Source organism: Moesziomyces antarcticus, assembly GCF_000747765.1.
Source record: "Moesziomyces antarcticus DNA, scaffold: scaffold_v10022, strain JCM 10317, whole genome shotgun sequence".
NCBI lineage: Eukaryota > Fungi > Basidiomycota > Ustilaginomycetes > Ustilaginales > Ustilaginaceae > Moesziomyces > Moesziomyces antarcticus.
The window spans coordinates 2,692-18,122 of NW_014638988.1; the positions used below are offsets into that span (position 1 = coordinate 2,692).

Here is a 15,431-nt window from a genome sequence, read left to right on the forward strand (position 1 = left end):
AGCCGCAAAAAGCGTTCTCTGGCTGAAGCGCAATCGAGCAGCGTCCGAACAAGGGCCTACGAGCTCAGAAGACCCACACAGCACAGGCTGTCAACTCTGAACTCGCTTGCAGCTTCCCTCGGGCCCATGCTCATCTGCTATCGCTCTACAAGCCGCTCACAGACGGAGACAGTCGTACAACCATAAGCACTGCTCATCAGGCCCCTCATTAGCCCCCGGCTTGAGATTCCTGGGTGTGCTTGTCCCTTGATCCGGCGCCTGTCAAGCCCGAGAACCCCCCTCCTGCCCTGATGTTTGGCCTGGTGCGTGCACCTTGCCACTCGCTCTTGGCTCTGCGACTCAATTTTGTGACTGCCTAGGGCTGAGTAAGTGGCATTTCGAGTGCAAAGGGCTGCAGCTGTTCAGGCCCTAATGTGCTGCAAAGCAGTGCCTTCTCGATTGCAAAGCCTTGTTGGAAAAGTTGCGTCGGACGACCTGCGGCTGCGTGCAAGACGCCGAAGCTGCACTCGGAGCCAGAGCCTAGCAGGATCAGCACATGGACACTTGGCGCTCTGTCCTCGGGTGATCCGTGCTGCTGCGTTGGAGCCTGGCCAATGTGTTCACAAGGGGGGCACATGGCGAGCGGCTGAAGCGCTTGCTTCGTCATAGTTCTGGGTAGATCGAGGTCCTGATCGAAAGCACCGCACCAATCGAGCCTGCCGAGCCCACTGATCCGCTTCTGATGCCATGCTGCGGCGGCGGGCTCTGCCTGCTGAGAACCCTGTTGACCAAATCCCGTCGAAGCACCCCATATCCATCTGCCATCCTGGTCGAGCATCCAAGTATGACCCAGATCCGCCCGACCCAGTCTGCTGGGATGAGCATCACTCGGGGATCGCCTTGCTCGCATCTGCCTGTCTCGGCAGTCCTGCCTTGGGCTGCTTCTCGAACGTGGTCGGACTTTGACCCTCGCATGGCCGCATCGCATCGTCAAGCCAAAGCTTGTCTTCCAAACGTGGCGGTCCGGCTGACTCCTTCCAGCCATACCGGCTCAGGCCGGAACGGCGCTGCTGGCCCGGGAGTCGCCGAAGAGTTCCTCGCCCCTCGCCTCCTGCCGATCCTTCTTCTTCTTGATCTGCGCATACTCGCGAGAGATGTTGGTCGAGGTCGTCCATCCGTCCTCGGGGAAAAGCTCGGCCATCTGCTTGTAGCACGCCTTCCTGGCGTTGATCTCGCTGTACTGCTCGGCCGAGTTCTCGAGCTTGTACTTTTCGTTGCGGATCTCGCTCATGGCGTTTTCGATGGTGATGAGCACAAACACCTCTTCGCGCATCTCCTCGCTCCACTTCCAGCGCTTGGTCGGCTCCACCGACTCGTCGTCCTCTTTGCCGTCCACGTCCATCGACTGATCTCCTTCGGCGGCCGTAGCAGGTTTGGGCGCGGCTTCTTCGCCCTCCTTGGGCGCCTCGCCGCGCTCGACCCACGCCTTGTGCGCCGCCTCGAACTCGGCCAGCTGGTGCGGGAAGCTCTCTTGGATCATGCGGCCGAGCTTGTCCATGTGCTCCTGCTTGAGATCCTCAAAGTACTTGATGTGGTGCGGGAAGAACTCGCGCTTGACGAGCTTCATCATCGTGAAGCGGTTGTACGGGAAGATGGTGGGCAGATGATTGAAAAAGTTGTCGTCGTACTCGCCCAGCATGACCGCCAGTTTGGCCGTCTCGATGAGCGGCGGTTTGAGCGTCGCAGGGAACTTGGTCTTGACGGCAAAGCTCTCTGCATCGACCTTGCTCTTGAGATCGTCAAACGACGCCTGAAGACGCGGGTCGACGGGCTCGGTCGGGTAGCGGTTCTTCTTGGCGGCATTCTTGGACGATCCCGAATCGTTGTCGTCGACCTTGATGGGCGAGTCGCGTGTGCCTTCCTGCCTCTGCACGTTGGTGAGAGCCGAGCCTGCGCCCATGGCAGGGCTACCGGGATCGCCGTTGTTGAGCAGGGAGCCAAGCTGCATCGAGGACGAGGCAGGCATCGGGGGCAGCTCGGCTTGCTGCTGCGCCTTTTTGGCCACAAGCTTGTTGAGAGAGCCGGCGAAGCCGAACTTGGAGTCGCGGATGCTGAGCGGTTTGGGTCTGTCCTTGCCCAGCAGAGGCTGCCCCTTGCCCATGGCCTTGGCCTTGGCAAGCTCGACGGTGCCCTGGGTGACGTAGAAGCCGTCGGCCTTGGGCTTGGCAAAGTGCGTGGGCTCGTCGATGTTGAGCTCCGAGTCGTCGACGAACGGATCGCGCACGTCGTACTGCCCAATGTCGTACTTGTCGTCGTTGACTTTGCGGCGCTTCTTGCTCGCGCCAGACGCACCTGCTGATGCTGCCGATCCTTCGCCGGCAGGGTACTTTGCTAGCAGCCTTGCGAGGCTACCAAAGCCTTCGAGATCCGGAGGCGCCCCCGGCCCAGCCTGTGGTGGCGCAGGCTCGGGTTCAGCTGCTTCCACCAACGACTCCTCATACCATTTGGCCCAGGGGTGGTCCTGGCCTTTGAGTTTGGCAAGAACGAGCTCGGGCACGTTGATGAGATAGCCGCTCTGCCTCGCCTCGAGGATCGAAAGGCGAACGGTGGGCCTTTTGGGCGGAGGCGGTGCTGTGGCAGCCTCTGGCGGAGATGGACTGCGGCGTCGAGAGCGCTTCTTGGGCACGATCGATTTCTCGCCGGAGCCAGCGCCCTCTTTGGCTGACGAACCTTCGGCCTTGTCTTCGCCCTCAGCTTCGGACGCACTGCCCGCATCGGTGGTGGCCTTGTCATCGTCATCGTCATCATCTTCGTCATCTTCATCTTCGTCGTCCTCGTCCTCGTCGCGGTCGCCAGGCGCTTTGCCATCCGGTTCGGTGACGTCGACCGTGGGTACGTCGTGACTTGTGCTCCCGTCGCCAGCGGGGGCGGCGTCCGGAACGGCTTCCGCTCGAGCAGGACTTCGTTGTGAAGCTGCGTCTGAACGTCGCCTTTCGCGGCCCTCGCTGTGAGTGGTGCTTGAGCTGCTGCTGCCGCCGTTGGCGATGTCGGTTGGAGGCTGTAGACCGGTGCCGGGCGAGTCGGTGCTAGGCCGCTTGCGAGGCGATGTGCGTGGCGTGTTGGAGTAGGGCGAGGAGCCTGGACCGCTTGGGCCTAATAAATTTGCGAGCGAGACGCGAGAGGCGGCGGAGGACCGAGGCATCTCCTCGTCCTCGGCCTCGTGTGGTTGTATGGATCTGCCGTTCATCTTGGTGACGGTCAGTTCGGGGATGGGAGAGGATGCTCTATTGCTGCTGCCGCTGCTTCCGATTTCGATAACATCCGGGACGATCAAAGGCATTCGAGCGATAGAGAGTTGGCGTCGGGACGAGTCGACGGGCGCAGAAACGCCAGTACAAGAGCAGTGCGCGATAGGAAACACAGAGATTGGCTTGGCGAACGAATCGGTTGCTGTGCTGGATCGAGTGATAGGCTGCGGAGCCGTTCAGCAAGGTGAATGTCTGGTCTGGCGAGTTCAAGAGAGGGTATCGTCGAAGAGATGGAGATGGTCGAGGTAACGATGATGGTCAAAGGAACGTGGTGAAGAAGAAAAGAGCGTGTTTGAGTGGTGTGCGCTGAACGCGCACGTGTCAACGCGACGAGTTGACGGAATGCAGCCGAATGCAGACTTGCGTGCAGTTGGGGTCAGGTGGGCTGGGCTGGAGCCTGTTGATCCACTGCGACAAAGAAGTCGCTGGAAGGGATGCGGCGGCGTGAGATGAAGCTGTCAAGAAGGTTGGGCTTGGCAGCGCGTCGACGCAGAAATGCATCCATCCGAAGGCGGGACGGGTGAGAGGGCGAGAAAGAGGGAGCATTTCGGAAGCGAGCCGCCCAGCGCAGCACGCGCGGCGGACTGCTCCACCACGCTCGAGGAATGAGCATCCTCAGCTTGCTTGTATCGGCAGCGCCTATCGCTGCTCTCGTCCTGTCGTCCCACACACGCACGCGCAAAATTGCCAACGCGCCGCACAAAAGCGCAGCAAACCGCTCATCCGCACGGCTGAGCCGATGAAACTGGCAGATCTTCCCGACTTCCCAGCCGCTTTTCTTTTTCGACCCAATTTTCTTATTCGGCCATTTCCAATGCAGCCGGTTCCCAACGGCCATTTGCTTTGGAGTTGAGGCAACGTCGGCTGAACGCAGCAATGCTCTCTTGGCGTTACTTTTCAGGGCGAAGCCATCCTTTCCACTTGCGCCTGGGCTTATTTCAAAGACAGGATGCTGAGCCAAGCACAATCGCAGCTGTGCGCGGGAATGCCTTTGTGACATCTGGCGGTGGACAGGGGACCGAGGACAACTTTCGTTGATTAAAGCATTCGATTGCGATTCTTTACTGTCGCGATGGGGAATCCCTGACTGGAAGGGTCTGATGCCGGTCGGAGCTACGACGAAGGGATGCGCTGGCAGTTGATGTGGGTCTTGGACGGGTCCTGGGGCAAAGTGCAGAAGAAGTTGAGGCTCTGCATTGTCGAGAAGAGCGACTTGGCTGCAACGCCGTGGGAACGAGCGTGGGAGAAAGGGAATGAGCATGCACAGTCCGGTACAGAGCTTGTATCATCGAAGCGTGTGACGCTAAAGCTTACCTTCCAGGGCGATCTCCCTGCAGTCCAAACGTCCGTCCGCTTGCTTGGCGCACAATTGCGACCTGCCCGAGCCTCGTTCGCTGTAGCGATTCGTAATTAAGTAAAGCAGCAAGATGAGCATTGGGAAAACAGTTCGGGGTCTCCGCAGCGGGAAATGTCGCCTGGCTGCTGTCGGAACGTCCGACGGTCCATCCGATACTCACCCGTCCAGCATGAAGATGGCCGCACCGCTCTGCTGAACGAACTGCCTTGTCTGCTCGTGCGCTGGCGAGTCCATGCGCTCTGTGAGATTCGATGATGCTCCCGACCTATCGAGTGCGAAAACAAGCAAGGATCGAGCAAGTCGTGAGGTCAGCTGATGAACTCTGCGAGAGCACGAGGTCGATGGCACTTGGCCGACGCCCGATTGATTCGTCGCAGCTTTAGGCTTACATTTTCGATGTAAGGTGTTCTTGAGGATGCTCAAAGTTTGGCTGTTCACCTCGATGTGGCTTTGGGCAAATCTCAGGTTGCTGGCGTCGATGGTGTTCAAGCACCGAGAGAGGGTCTCAACGAGCAAGCTACTTTTAGCTCGACCCTCCACCTGACACTTTGCTGGTCGTTACGTCAAGGCAAGACGTTCTAGCACGACTGGCTCGGCTCTCGGACTTGAATCGTGAATTTCTCCAGATTCGACCCGCAGACGAGGTCTAACAAACTAAAGCGCGAAATTCGGTTCCGACCCCCACCTGCGCTCTAAAGTCCGGCAATGCTTCGCAGCAGCACAGGCAGAGGAAATTTCTTGGTTGCGTACGACAGGCAGCTCAGCCGCCAAAAAATTCTCCACTCTTCAAAAAATCAAGCAAGCGCAGCTCCACTCGAATTTTTCTCGGCGAGAAGGGCAGGCCTTCTTGATTCAAGGGTGCCTGCAGGTGGCTTTGCTGGGCCTTCAGATTTTGCCACGAAAGCTCAGTTCCGCCTCTGGCATTCAGGGTGCTTCCACCGACACCAGTTCTTCTGAGCTCCCCACCATCATCCACTACCTACCTTCCGACCTGCTGGATAACTCTTTCAGAATGGAGTATCACCCACCAGCAGCGCAGCACATGGTGCTTTGCGCCGACTGCGGAACTCCCATCACGCCCAACAATGCCAACCTCTGCCTGTCGTGCCTGCGAAACTCGGTCGACATCACCGAGTCGGTTCCCAAGCAGGCTACGGTCAACTTCTGCCGCAACTGCGAGCGCTACCTCAACCCGCCCAACTCGTGGGTGCCTGCTCGTCTTGAGTCCAGAGAATTGCTCGCCATCTGCCTCAAGAAGCTCAAGGGCCTCAACAAGGTGCGCCTCATCGACGCAGGCTTCATTTGGACCGAACCACACAGCAAGCGTCTGCGAGTCAAGCTCACGGTGCAGAAGGAGGTCTTCACCTCCACCATCCTGCAGCAGATCTTCGAGGTCGAGTTCGTTGTGCAGTATGGTCAGTGCCCCGACTGCACACGACTCGCGGCCAAGAACACGTGGCGCGCCATGGTCCAGGTGCGCCAGAAGGTGCAGCACAAGCGTACCTTCCTCTACCTCGAGCAGCTCATCCTCAAGCACAACGCCCACCAGAACACCGTCAGCATCAACGAGAAGAAGGACGGCCTCGACTTCTTCTACACCCAGCGCGCACACGCCATCAAGATGGTCGAGTTCCTCAACAGCGTCGTCCCCATCAAGACCACCAAGTCCGAACAAGTCATCTCCATGGACGTGCACACCTCGACGACAAATTACAAGTTCACCTACTCGGTCGAGATCGCCCCTATCTGCAAGGACGACCTCGTCTGCATGCCGCCCAGGATGGCCAAGCAGCTCGGCAACATCGGCCAGCTGGTGCTCTGCAACAAGGTGACCAACTCGCTGCGCTTCATCGATCCCATCAGCCTCCAGATCGCCGAGGTGCCAGCAGAGAAGTACTGGCGCGATCCCTTGCCCGCGCTGGCAACGATTCCAGAGATGATCGAGTTCTTGGTGCTTGACATTGAGCCCACGGGTCGCTATGCTACCAACTCGCACGGTGTGCAGAACCGCCGACTCGAAGAGGCCGATGCGCAAGTGTCGCCGCTCAACGCAGCTTCGTTCGGCGAGGCGGATGCGGTCTACCACACGCGCACGCACCTGGGTGCCATCCTGCAACCCGGCGACACCGTCATGGGCTACCACCTGCGCGTAGCCAACTTCAACTCGGCCGAGTGGGACACGCTGCCTGCCGACCGTCTGCCGGACGTGGTGCTGGTGAAGAAGTCGTATCCCGAACGCAAGAAGCGCTCCAAGAACCGCATGTGGAAGCTCAAGTCAATGGCCAAGGAGGCCGAAGATCCCGCCACCGAGGGCGCAGTCGGCCGCGGTGCCGTCGGCAGGCGCGGTGGTCTCGACTCGCAGAGGGTTGAGAGGGACTACGAGCTGTTCCTGCGCGAGCTCGAAGAGGACGACGAAATGCGCCAGACCGTCAATCTCTACAGGGACTCCAAGAAGGAGGAGGAGAGGCGGTTGCGCAAGGAGAGGGCCGCACAGATCAAGGCCGAGCGCGAGGCGGCTCTCGCAAATGGCGGCATGGAGGAGGACGGCGACGACGGCATGACGACCGACGGAGAGAGCGAGTGGGGAGACGACGATGCACCGCGCGTCGGCATGGACGAGCTGCTCGACGACCTCGAAGACATGGCCATCGAGGACTGAGCTGTCCCAACCCCACTTTCCTTTGCACTCACTGTTCACTGTCGCAGCGTAATTGTGTTCTCAATGCATACCGATCCCGATTCCATCATGCCAAACGAGCTCAGGGTGAAAGAGTCTGTGGTACGTGCTGGCCATTACGAGATTCATTGTGAGATGATGAGGGAGTGTTGTGTTGGGTATACTGCGGTGTGTTGGCTTTGTGGTTTTGTCCGCTGTTCGCCTGGAGGTGAGATTGCTTCCGACTTGCTTGAGCCTGCAGAGGTATTGCTTAACCAGTGGCGTCCCACTTGGTGCTTGGATCGGCGAGGAACTTGTCGTACGCCTCGCGGTTGAAGAAGCTGAGTTCGGTTTCGTTCTCCACGCCGATTTCGGCGAGGGTCGTGTTGGTCTTCGTCTTTCCCTCTTCGGCGTTCTTCACCAGTCCGGCAATGTTGGCGTCTTCCAGCACCCATTCGGGGTGGTCGAGGTTGATGATGAGGTTCGTTGTCTTGGAGCCGTGTGCGCGCGTGTACAGCTTGAGCGTATCGAGCTTATCCGCAAAGCTCCTAAACGCCCTAAAGGCCGAGTTGCTCGTGACCTCCTTGCGACACATGTCTTCGAGCTGCGAAATGGTGGTCGTGGTCAGATCGACCGACTTGGCGACATATGCCTTCATCGAACGAAACTCGAACGACTTGATGATGCGGATCGTAATCACCGCATCCGTAAGAGGTCGCGCATTGTTCGTCTCCTTGTTGTCCGAGAAGTCCGCTTGAGGGTTGAACGCGTGGAATCCGCCAGGCAGCAAAGCAGGCGCATTGGTCTCGGTAGAGACAGTCGTGGCTTCTGTCATCTCGATGCAGTGCTCGTGCTCAAGATCGTCGAGGTGAGAAGAGGTACAAAGACAAGAGAGCGACGGCAAGGGTTCAGAATGTAATTCCAACACGCCGCGCAAATTCTCGACCGAGCCCGCTCATCCTCTCCAGCTTCGGTTCTGGAAGAGTCTAGACGCGTTTCCACCTCCCGCCAAAATCGCTGGGCGGACCCTTGACCCTTTACACCGCCTCAACACCTGGGCTCAGCTCACGTGGCCACCACCGACACCACCCTCACGCTCCAATTGCGTCACGATTCTCCTCGCAAGGCTCACGATGATGAGCAGGAAAGGCTTGAGCATGTGAATGACAGATATGCAAGTGCAAAGATAATGAATGTGTATGTGTGGGGTGGTCAAGGGACCCAAGAGACCAGCTCAGGCATCGACTGGCTGCTAACGCGCCTGATCAGGAGCTTGCGACGTCTTCGCGGCTATCCCATCCTCCCCGCTTGTCCATCTTGGGCGTCTTGGCGACGCGCGCGGAAATGTCCTGCAGCAATTCCTTCTGCTGCTGCGGGAAGCGTCCCAGCAGAGCCTCGAGAGCCACCAGTTCGGAAGACTTGGGCGGGGGCAAGCCGGGCGTCGAGGGCGTTGCGTCCGTATCTCCATCAGTGCCAGCCCATGCCATGTCCGACTTGGGAAGCATTTGCATCGACGCGCTGTGGGAGAGCGATGCGTTCTCGGGAGTCTGTACACCTTGCGAAGTGTAGGTGCCGTCTGAAGCCGACGCGCTCGCCATAGCTTCGCCACTCTCGGCCTTGTGCAGCGGCATCCCCTCGCACCACTGTACACTTCCGATGCCGAGACCAGCAACTTCTGCTGCTCCAAGACCGGCGTCGCTTTCGGCCCCTTTACGGCCCAGCGACGTTGTGCTCTTGGCAAAGTCGCTCTGGCTGTGCTGGCCAAGTCCGTTGCTGCCGAACGAGGGGGTCACCGGGCTCGGGATCAGCCCGCTCGCTTCGACCTCCAGGAGCTTAGTCACCATCTCGGCTGCGACCAGGCTGTTGCGGCCCGTGACTTCGATGCTCGGCCGTGCGCCGCCTCCGAAAGACGGTCGAGCCAAGTTGCTGAATGACGGCCGTGCCCCTCCGCCGAAGGACGGGCGCGGCTCAAGCGACATGGATGGTCGTGCCGCCGCTTCTCGCAGCGCATCCTCGGCCGTTTCATCCTCGTCGTAGTCCAGCACAATCACGTCGGACGGACCGATGCCTTTGCCGGTCTTCTTGCTCTTCCCCTTAATGCCGAGCCGCTTGATGGCCTGGCTCACACCGGCGCCTCGACTCGAAGGCATCGGAGGGCTGATCGGACTCGCCACAGGTGCTCTGTCCCGGTCCTGGGAGAACGATGTTCGTCCGGTGCGCGCCGTGCTGAAGCTCGTCGACCGCCACGAAGGCGTCAACTGCTCGCCAAACATGGCCATTGACCCCGGGCTCTTGGGCGTCATCGCCGACCTGCCTGCGGCCGGAGAACTCGCAACCGTTGAGCCGAGCGAGGCTGGCGATTCAAGCGCGGCGGGCCGCGAGGAAGCGGCCTCGTAAGCGGTCCCGTTGCGGACAATGTCCAGACTGGCATTTCTGAGTCGACTCTCCCGGACGCCAGCGAGCTCGAGCGTCGGCGGGGGTACCGCCTGGCCTCGCACATTGCCACTGACGCTTCTGCGCACTGATCGATGCTCGCCGAAGGAGCGCGGATTCGGCGATGTCGGCAATGACACAGGACCTCGCAGGGCGCCTGTATCGGTGGGGTCTGCGATATGCGAAAGACGCTCGCTGAGTTCTTCAACGCGCGATAGACGATCGCCCGGTGCGTTGCTGCGGATGAAGCGTCCCAGAGGCGATCGAAAGCGCTGCGAATCACCGGGCAACTCGCTGAGCTCTTCAGCAACATCGTCGGCTTCCGATGTCTCCCGCGCAGCTGCTGCTTCGCTGCCCTTCCGAACGTCTGCATCGACGTCAAGTCTGGCTCCAGCAACGCCATGGCCGAGCGAGCTGGCCACTTCGTCTTCGAGCGCTTCGTCGATTCCTTGATGAGGCGAATCGCTCAGCAGTGCCGGGCTCAGCGTCTTGCGGATAGTGGTGCGCGTCTGTCCCAGGCTCGAAGCCGGTTCGGCCGGGTCGACGACGTCAAATCCTCGGACAGACGACATGGATGACCTGGGCGCTGCCTCGTCTGCCGCGTCGGCATGCGACATTTTAGGTGGCAGGGGCACGAAGCTCTCGATGACCGCGTCCAGATTCTCCTGTGTCTTCTTCCTGCGCAGCAATCTGCCGAGCGAGCGGGACGACTTGTCGGTCGACGGGAATGTAGATGAGGTTGGGATCTGCGGCGATTCCTCCCATACGGACTGCGTGTGCTCCCACCCAGGGGATGCAAATGTGGCCGACATGGAAGCAGGCATTTGCATAGCCTGACTGCTGGCAGTGCTGCTGTTGGTGAGCGTCGGGCCAACCGACGCCGCGCGTACGTATCTGTCGTCCTCCGTGGGGAGGTCGACGAATTGGCTCGGGATCGCCGGAACTGCAGGAACGATGGCAGCATTGTCGTTGTTGCGCGAAGATGACAGACCCCGAGGCGAGGTCAGAGACTTGACTCTAGCGCGAAACGGTCGCTCGGCTCTCTTGGAAGTTCCGATCATGGCCACGGGAGATGCCTGTGGCGAATCGTTCTGCTGATGATTGATCGTCGACGGTCCAGATGAAGCGGAGAACTCGTTCGAAGGTAGATTAGGTGTTCCCTTTGGCGTTACCGAGCCCTTGACCTTGGAAAAGAAGCCGCCGAATCTGCCTCGCGGGGACTGCTGCTGGATGGAGAGCGTGGCGTTGCGAGCGAACGCTTCAAAAGGCGAGTCGCCACCATCGTGCAAGTTGTTTGTAGATCGACTGAAAGTGCTTGCCATGCTTCGCGAGCTGGACATGCTCGGCATCGAAGCATCTGCCCACCCTGGAGCTGCCGTGGCTTCCCAGGACCTTTGTCCGGCCTCCGCTCCATTTGCATTGCCATGGCCTCCAGCAGACGGGCCAGTCGGGACCCGCTTCCTTCGAGCACCTGTCCGTCCGGATGTAGACACTGGGGGACTGCCCAAAGATGCTGCACTTTCCTGGGAGCCACCGTTGCGACCGAACTATTTCTGCGCTTCCCCACTAGACGAGTTTGGCAGGTCGAAGTTGATGGCGCGGTTGCGTCGAGATGAGAATTCGACGGACTGAAGATCTGACTTCGCATGTGCATCGGTTGAGGCAGCTTGAGCGTCTGCAGCTGGCGACATGCCAAGGGATGCGTCGTGCTCATCGCCCTGACGCCTGGCCAGCACCTGCATTACATCCTCGATCTCATCATCCGGGTGGTCGAGGACCTTGCTCAGTGGGCGCCTGTTCCCATTCAGCGTTGCGTTGCGATTGCGGGGCAGGAAGGGCCTCACGAAGCGCGAATCCGAAAAGCTTCGACGTCCTTCGGCGATCGGTTCGGGTTCCGGGACGGCGAGGCCAGCCTTGGTGTTGGATGCGTTACTCTTCCTCCCAGTGCTCGAGGAGCCACCGCCCACGTTGAAGAGTCCGGCGCGGAAGGGTGAAATGATGGAATCGAGACTGCGACGGACAGCACCGGGATTTCTCTGTGGCTTGCGAGGAGCCGTCGCATGCTGATGATGGAAAGACGAGGTCGAGAGCTGCGGTAAACCGACCCGAGAAACCTCAGGCTCTGGCTCGACATCGGAGTCATCGGACATTTCGAACTCGTTGTCGTTCGCTCGGAACTCGTCGTCACGACGGAGAGGAAAGGCAGCGAGACCGAATTTGCTGGAGCTGTCCACGCCTTCTCTTGACACTTCAGCATCCTGGCCCGCTTGAGCGGGCTGAGGCGTCCGCGTGGCCGCTTCTTGTGGTGGAGCAGCAGCCCAGCTGCCGCCCTTTGGAGGGAGAGAGGGCGCGGCGTCTTGTATCTCGTTGGCAGAGTTGGCAGCCCGCTGCAGTTGGGCCTGCGACTTTTCGGGGAGAGGAGGACCGTCAAGGGCAGGCGTGTCGCTGCCGAGGATCTGGCGGATCTTGCTGAGAGACTTTCTGGGAGGTGCAATGCCGTCCGGCCTATTTGCGTGGCGTGATGGTCGGTCTGGGAGCGTTGTGTGCCCGATCCTGGGCGAAGCGACTTGCTTGCTGGCGGACTTGGAGCGGGGAAGATGCAGGAAGCTCGATTGCTGGGTCAGGGCCCCGTTCGGCGAAGTGTGAGAGGCGAATGCTGGCATGGCCCCAACTTGGCTGGAATGACCCGAAGTTGACGTCGACTCCTGACGCCTTTGGTGGCCAGTATGAGACGGGCGAACGGGCTCTCGCTGATCCGCTGCGGGCAGCGAGAGGGCGGGACTCTGGTTGGCGGATATGGATAGTTCGGAGGAAGCAGGATGCTGGCGCGGGCGACCGATAGGGTTTATGCCGTTGGCGAATGGAGCGAATGGCATGGTTGGCAGAGCCGAAACCTTTTCGAGCGCGGGCTCAGCCGCCATGGCCGATGCGTACGGATGGGCGATGCGGACTGAGGCCGGCAGATCAGGAGAAGCAAGAAGACGCTCTGCAGGTGCTGGAAAGGCAAAGTGGTCCTGGTTGTCGCTGACGGTGCCAGAAGATGACGGGTGGTTGTCGATGCGGGAAGAGGAGGCGAGCGTGGGAAGCGAGGGAGAGCCGTAGGTGGACTGCCAGTTGGTGGAGCTCGTCACACGCGGTGGCGGGATGGGAGGGAGGAGCGGCTTGGGTCGAGAAGCGTCGCGCAGTCTGCGATTGCGGCGTCGGTGGCTGGAGCTTGCGACGGAAGCAGAGCGATTGGAGTGCATCGAGCCTTCGAAGGAGGCGCGAACGGGAGTGGAGCGGTCATCACCGGAGAGGAAAGCGGGTAGGAGTGGATCATCGGCATCCGAGCCCGCAGCCGAGTCGGCGTGGTTGCTACGTGAAAGGTCGAAGGGTGCGCCTGCCTTGCGAGAGGCGCCCCTCCTCCTCGTCGCCCCATCGGGATGGTCCAGAGACTTGCGAGAGTTTGATGTGGCGGCGAGATTCGGGCCAGCTTTGTCGCGCTTGGAAGAGGAGGAGAAGGAGGCGCGTGACGAGCGGTTGGAGAGCGAGCCGTACCGTTCCTGCCAAGCGGCGTGGTCTGGATGGCGGGGGTCGGCTGCCTGAACAATGGCATCGAAGAGCTCGGATCCGAGGGCGGCAGCCGGTTTAGGTTGCGGAGAACTGGAAGCCGTGGCCATTGTGGTCCTAGAAGATGAAGCAACGGGCGATGTTGGCGAGGTTGCCTGCGGCAAAGGGGAAAGACGTGCAGCGTTGGACGATTGGGGGGATCGGGCCAAAAGGCCGTGCTGGAAAAGGTTGGAAGCGTTGCTCTGACTGTGCTGAAGACTCGTATCAGCACCATCGACCGCCAACGAGACGGAAGGGCTGAGCCGGTAAGGATGGCTATGGAGAGTCGCCGACATGGCACAGATTCGGTGCGGAGCGGAGGCGATTGCGACGACCACGCCCTCTACCGTGGCAGACGTGCAGGGATCAGGGTCTTGCGCAAGGGACCAGCCTCATTGCTCTACGTCGAGGAATCGATGCGTCGGGACGGACGGATGGTGTTGATGGATGGTGATGAGGTGGACGGAAGGCGAGCGGGCGGCGATGAGTGGAACCAGGAGGTGGGATCGCAATCGTTCGCAGCGAGGAGTGAGGCCTCGTCCGGCACCGGTCCACTTTGAAGCTCGAGAAGCGGGCTGGCCACCTGCCGACCCTGACGAGGACATGATCCTCCGCACCGCACCCGACAGCTTTCTCGTTCTCCTTCTCAACGCGCACGACCACTCTCTGCTCCCGCAAACACAGCACACACACGCGGGCAGCAGAGTTCAGGCGAAAATGAGAGCGCGGAGCAGCCGAGCAATGAGCAGCTGTTGGCCGTGCATGTGTCGGTTGGGGTTTGACAAGCTGCTCTACGCCAAGGCAGCTGATTAAGGCGAAGGCGAAGCGCGCAGAGGCGGGCGGGCAGCCGCGCAGAATGGGCAGCAGGGCAGAATGGCAGCACGGTCGCCGGGATTCGCCTCGGTGGGCGCCGAGTTTCAGTGTTGCGATGCTGCGCGACGAGCCAAGCCGAGATTTCGCAGAGCACCTCGCTTGGCCCAATTCTTGCATGACTTTGCCCTCGCCTGTCTCCGCCTCGCCAGTGTGCACATGTTGTCGTGCAGCCCCTGCTGCGAGCGCGGACGAGTCGAATCCGCTCCGCAGACCCGACACAAAGGGCAAGAGGCGACCGAAGTTCAGGTGCAACTGGCTCGCGGAGTCCGCGCGGAGCCAACGTGCAAACAGGGTTTTCTTGATTAGCGCAGCCCTTCGCAGCCACACATGCACGCAGCGCCTTCTATCTTCCACACTCGCCTGCCTCTATCATTGCAGCCCATTGCAGAGGAAGTGACAGTGCTTTCCGTTCTGATCTCATTTCGGAAGCAGCGCGATCCAGCCTCGAAGCTCATTTGATTGCATGTCGGAAGGCCCGGGACCAGAATCGCGCAGCAGGCGCATCAGCGTATTTCGCCGCTTGTTCGCCGGCGCCGCCCAGACGGAGATGAAATTCGAACGGCCGGGCTCTGCAGCTGCTGGCCACTGAGCGGTCCGTGAAATGCACCGCGAGATGCAGTCCGTGTGGCCACGCAGGTCGAGACCAGCCCATCCTCACCATCTTCTCGCCTTCTCGCCTCGCCCTCACCTCATGCATGCATCACACACGCACTGCATGCACGCCGTCGTCCAGCGGAGTGTCCAGACATCCGTTCGCGCCGCGCCTCTTGCCGTTTGCCATTCAACTGTAAATCACTGCGATGGAAGGCGAGTTGGCATTCTTTCCACCGGCTCCCAACCCTGCTCACGACCTGCCTATTTTGGCAGACCACCGATGGGCTGAAGACAGTTGGCCAGTCGGCATCTAGTGCGAGATCCTGGCTTCCCGAAATTGGAATTGATCCAAATTGGCAAACACTCCTTTTGAACAACAACGCGACCCACGATCCGCATTGGAGCCGGGAAATAAAAAAGCACAATTTCAGGGTGCAGCGCTGCCGTCTCTCAAGCTTAGCCTCGACTCGGACGCCGTGCCGCGCCGCCACTTTTCGGTGCTACGCTATGCGAGCTCAGAAGCTTCTTGCCCCCTTGCATCGGCTTTGAAACAGCTGCACGACGCCTCTCGGCCAGCTTCCGACGATGGGAAGACAAGCTTCCGTTCCAAAAAGGTCCTTTCATCAACGAGACGGACCTCGAT

General features: G+C 60.2%; 6 protein-coding genes across 6 annotated transcripts; 1 reads left to right on the forward strand and 5 right to left on the reverse strand.

The window, feature by feature from the left end:
* Positions 1-355: 355 nt before the first annotated feature.
* On the reverse strand, positions 356-889 carry PAN0_022d6071 (uncharacterized protein; the record flags this gene model as incomplete). The annotated part of the gene is made up of 1 exon (XM_014798449.1): positions 356-889. One exon carries the CDS (start codon positions 887-889, stop codon positions 356-358), a length of 534 nt encoding a protein of 177 aa, XP_014653935.1.
* Positions 890-1,030: 141 nt separating this feature from the next.
* On the reverse strand, positions 1,031-3,319 carry PAN0_022d6072 (uncharacterized protein; the record flags this gene model as incomplete). The annotated part of the gene is made up of 1 exon (XM_014798450.1): positions 1,031-3,319. The coding sequence occupies one exon, from the start codon at positions 3,317-3,319 to the stop codon at positions 1,031-1,033; it is 2,289 nt and encodes a 762-aa protein (XP_014653936.1).
* Positions 3,320-4,400: 1,081 nt separating this feature from the next.
* Positions 4,401-4,878, reverse strand: PAN0_022d6073 (uncharacterized protein; the record flags this gene model as incomplete). Its single annotated transcript, XM_014798451.1, has 3 exons — positions 4,401-4,504; positions 4,602-4,681; positions 4,805-4,878. 3 exons carry the CDS (start codon positions 4,876-4,878, stop codon positions 4,401-4,403), a joined length of 258 nt encoding a protein of 85 aa, XP_014653937.1.
* A 778-nt stretch (positions 4,879-5,656) lies between these two features.
* On the forward strand, positions 5,657-7,303 carry PAN0_022c6074 (NMD3-domain-containing protein; the record flags this gene model as incomplete). The annotated part of the gene is made up of 1 exon (XM_014798452.1): positions 5,657-7,303. The coding sequence occupies one exon, from the start codon at positions 5,657-5,659 to the stop codon at positions 7,301-7,303; it is 1,647 nt and encodes a 548-aa protein (XP_014653938.1).
* Positions 7,304-7,571: 268 nt separating this feature from the next.
* On the reverse strand, positions 7,572-8,135 carry PAN0_022d6075 (cytoplasmic protein; the record flags this gene model as incomplete). Its single annotated transcript, XM_014798453.1, has 1 exon — positions 7,572-8,135. One exon carries the CDS (start codon positions 8,133-8,135, stop codon positions 7,572-7,574), a length of 564 nt encoding a protein of 187 aa, XP_014653939.1.
* Positions 8,136-8,565: 430 nt separating this feature from the next.
* Positions 8,566-14,649, reverse strand: PAN0_022d6076 (uncharacterized protein; the record flags this gene model as incomplete). The annotated part of the gene is made up of 5 exons (XM_014798454.1): positions 8,566-11,194; positions 11,306-13,664; positions 13,754-13,913; positions 14,015-14,446; positions 14,551-14,649. The coding sequence occupies 5 exons, from the start codon at positions 14,647-14,649 to the stop codon at positions 8,566-8,568; spliced, it is 5,679 nt and encodes a 1,892-aa protein (XP_014653940.1).
* Positions 14,650-15,431: the final 782 nt, after the last annotated feature.